The following is a 228-nucleotide window of genomic DNA, read 5'->3' on the forward strand; positions in this document are numbered from 1 at the left end:
ACCCGTGGGACAGGGACCCCTCATCGCCAGTGTGTGTGTGTGTGTGTCCCAGGAGGTGCGGAGTCTCCGGGCGCAGGTCTCCAGTTCGGGGGTGACGGTGGAGGTGGACGCCCCCAAATCGCAGGACCTGGGGAAGGCGATGGCGGAGATCCGGGCGGAGTACGACAGCCTGGCCCGGAAAAATCTGGAAGAGCTGGAGAAGTACTGGGGGCAGCAGGTGGGGACACC

At 65.8% G+C, this 228-nt stretch overlaps 1 protein-coding gene across 1 annotated transcript in view; it reads left to right on the top strand.

Moving 5' to 3' along the window:
* LOC104834329 (keratin, type I cytoskeletal 18-like) overlaps positions 1-228 on the top strand; it is a 10,463-nt gene that overhangs the window by 9,011 nt on the left and 1,224 nt on the right. Inside the window, exon 2 of the mRNA XM_010571519.1 lies at positions 53-217. Within this exon, the coding sequence (XP_010569821.1) occupies positions 53-217 (165 nt within the window). The remainder of the gene's footprint in view (positions 1-52; positions 218-228) is intronic.

Source organism: Haliaeetus leucocephalus, unplaced genomic scaffold (assembly GCF_000737465.1).
Source record: "Haliaeetus leucocephalus isolate CR32 unplaced genomic scaffold, Haliaeetus_leucocephalus-4.0 Scaffold338, whole genome shotgun sequence".
NCBI classification, from domain to species: domain Eukaryota; kingdom Metazoa; phylum Chordata; class Aves; order Accipitriformes; family Accipitridae; genus Haliaeetus; species Haliaeetus leucocephalus.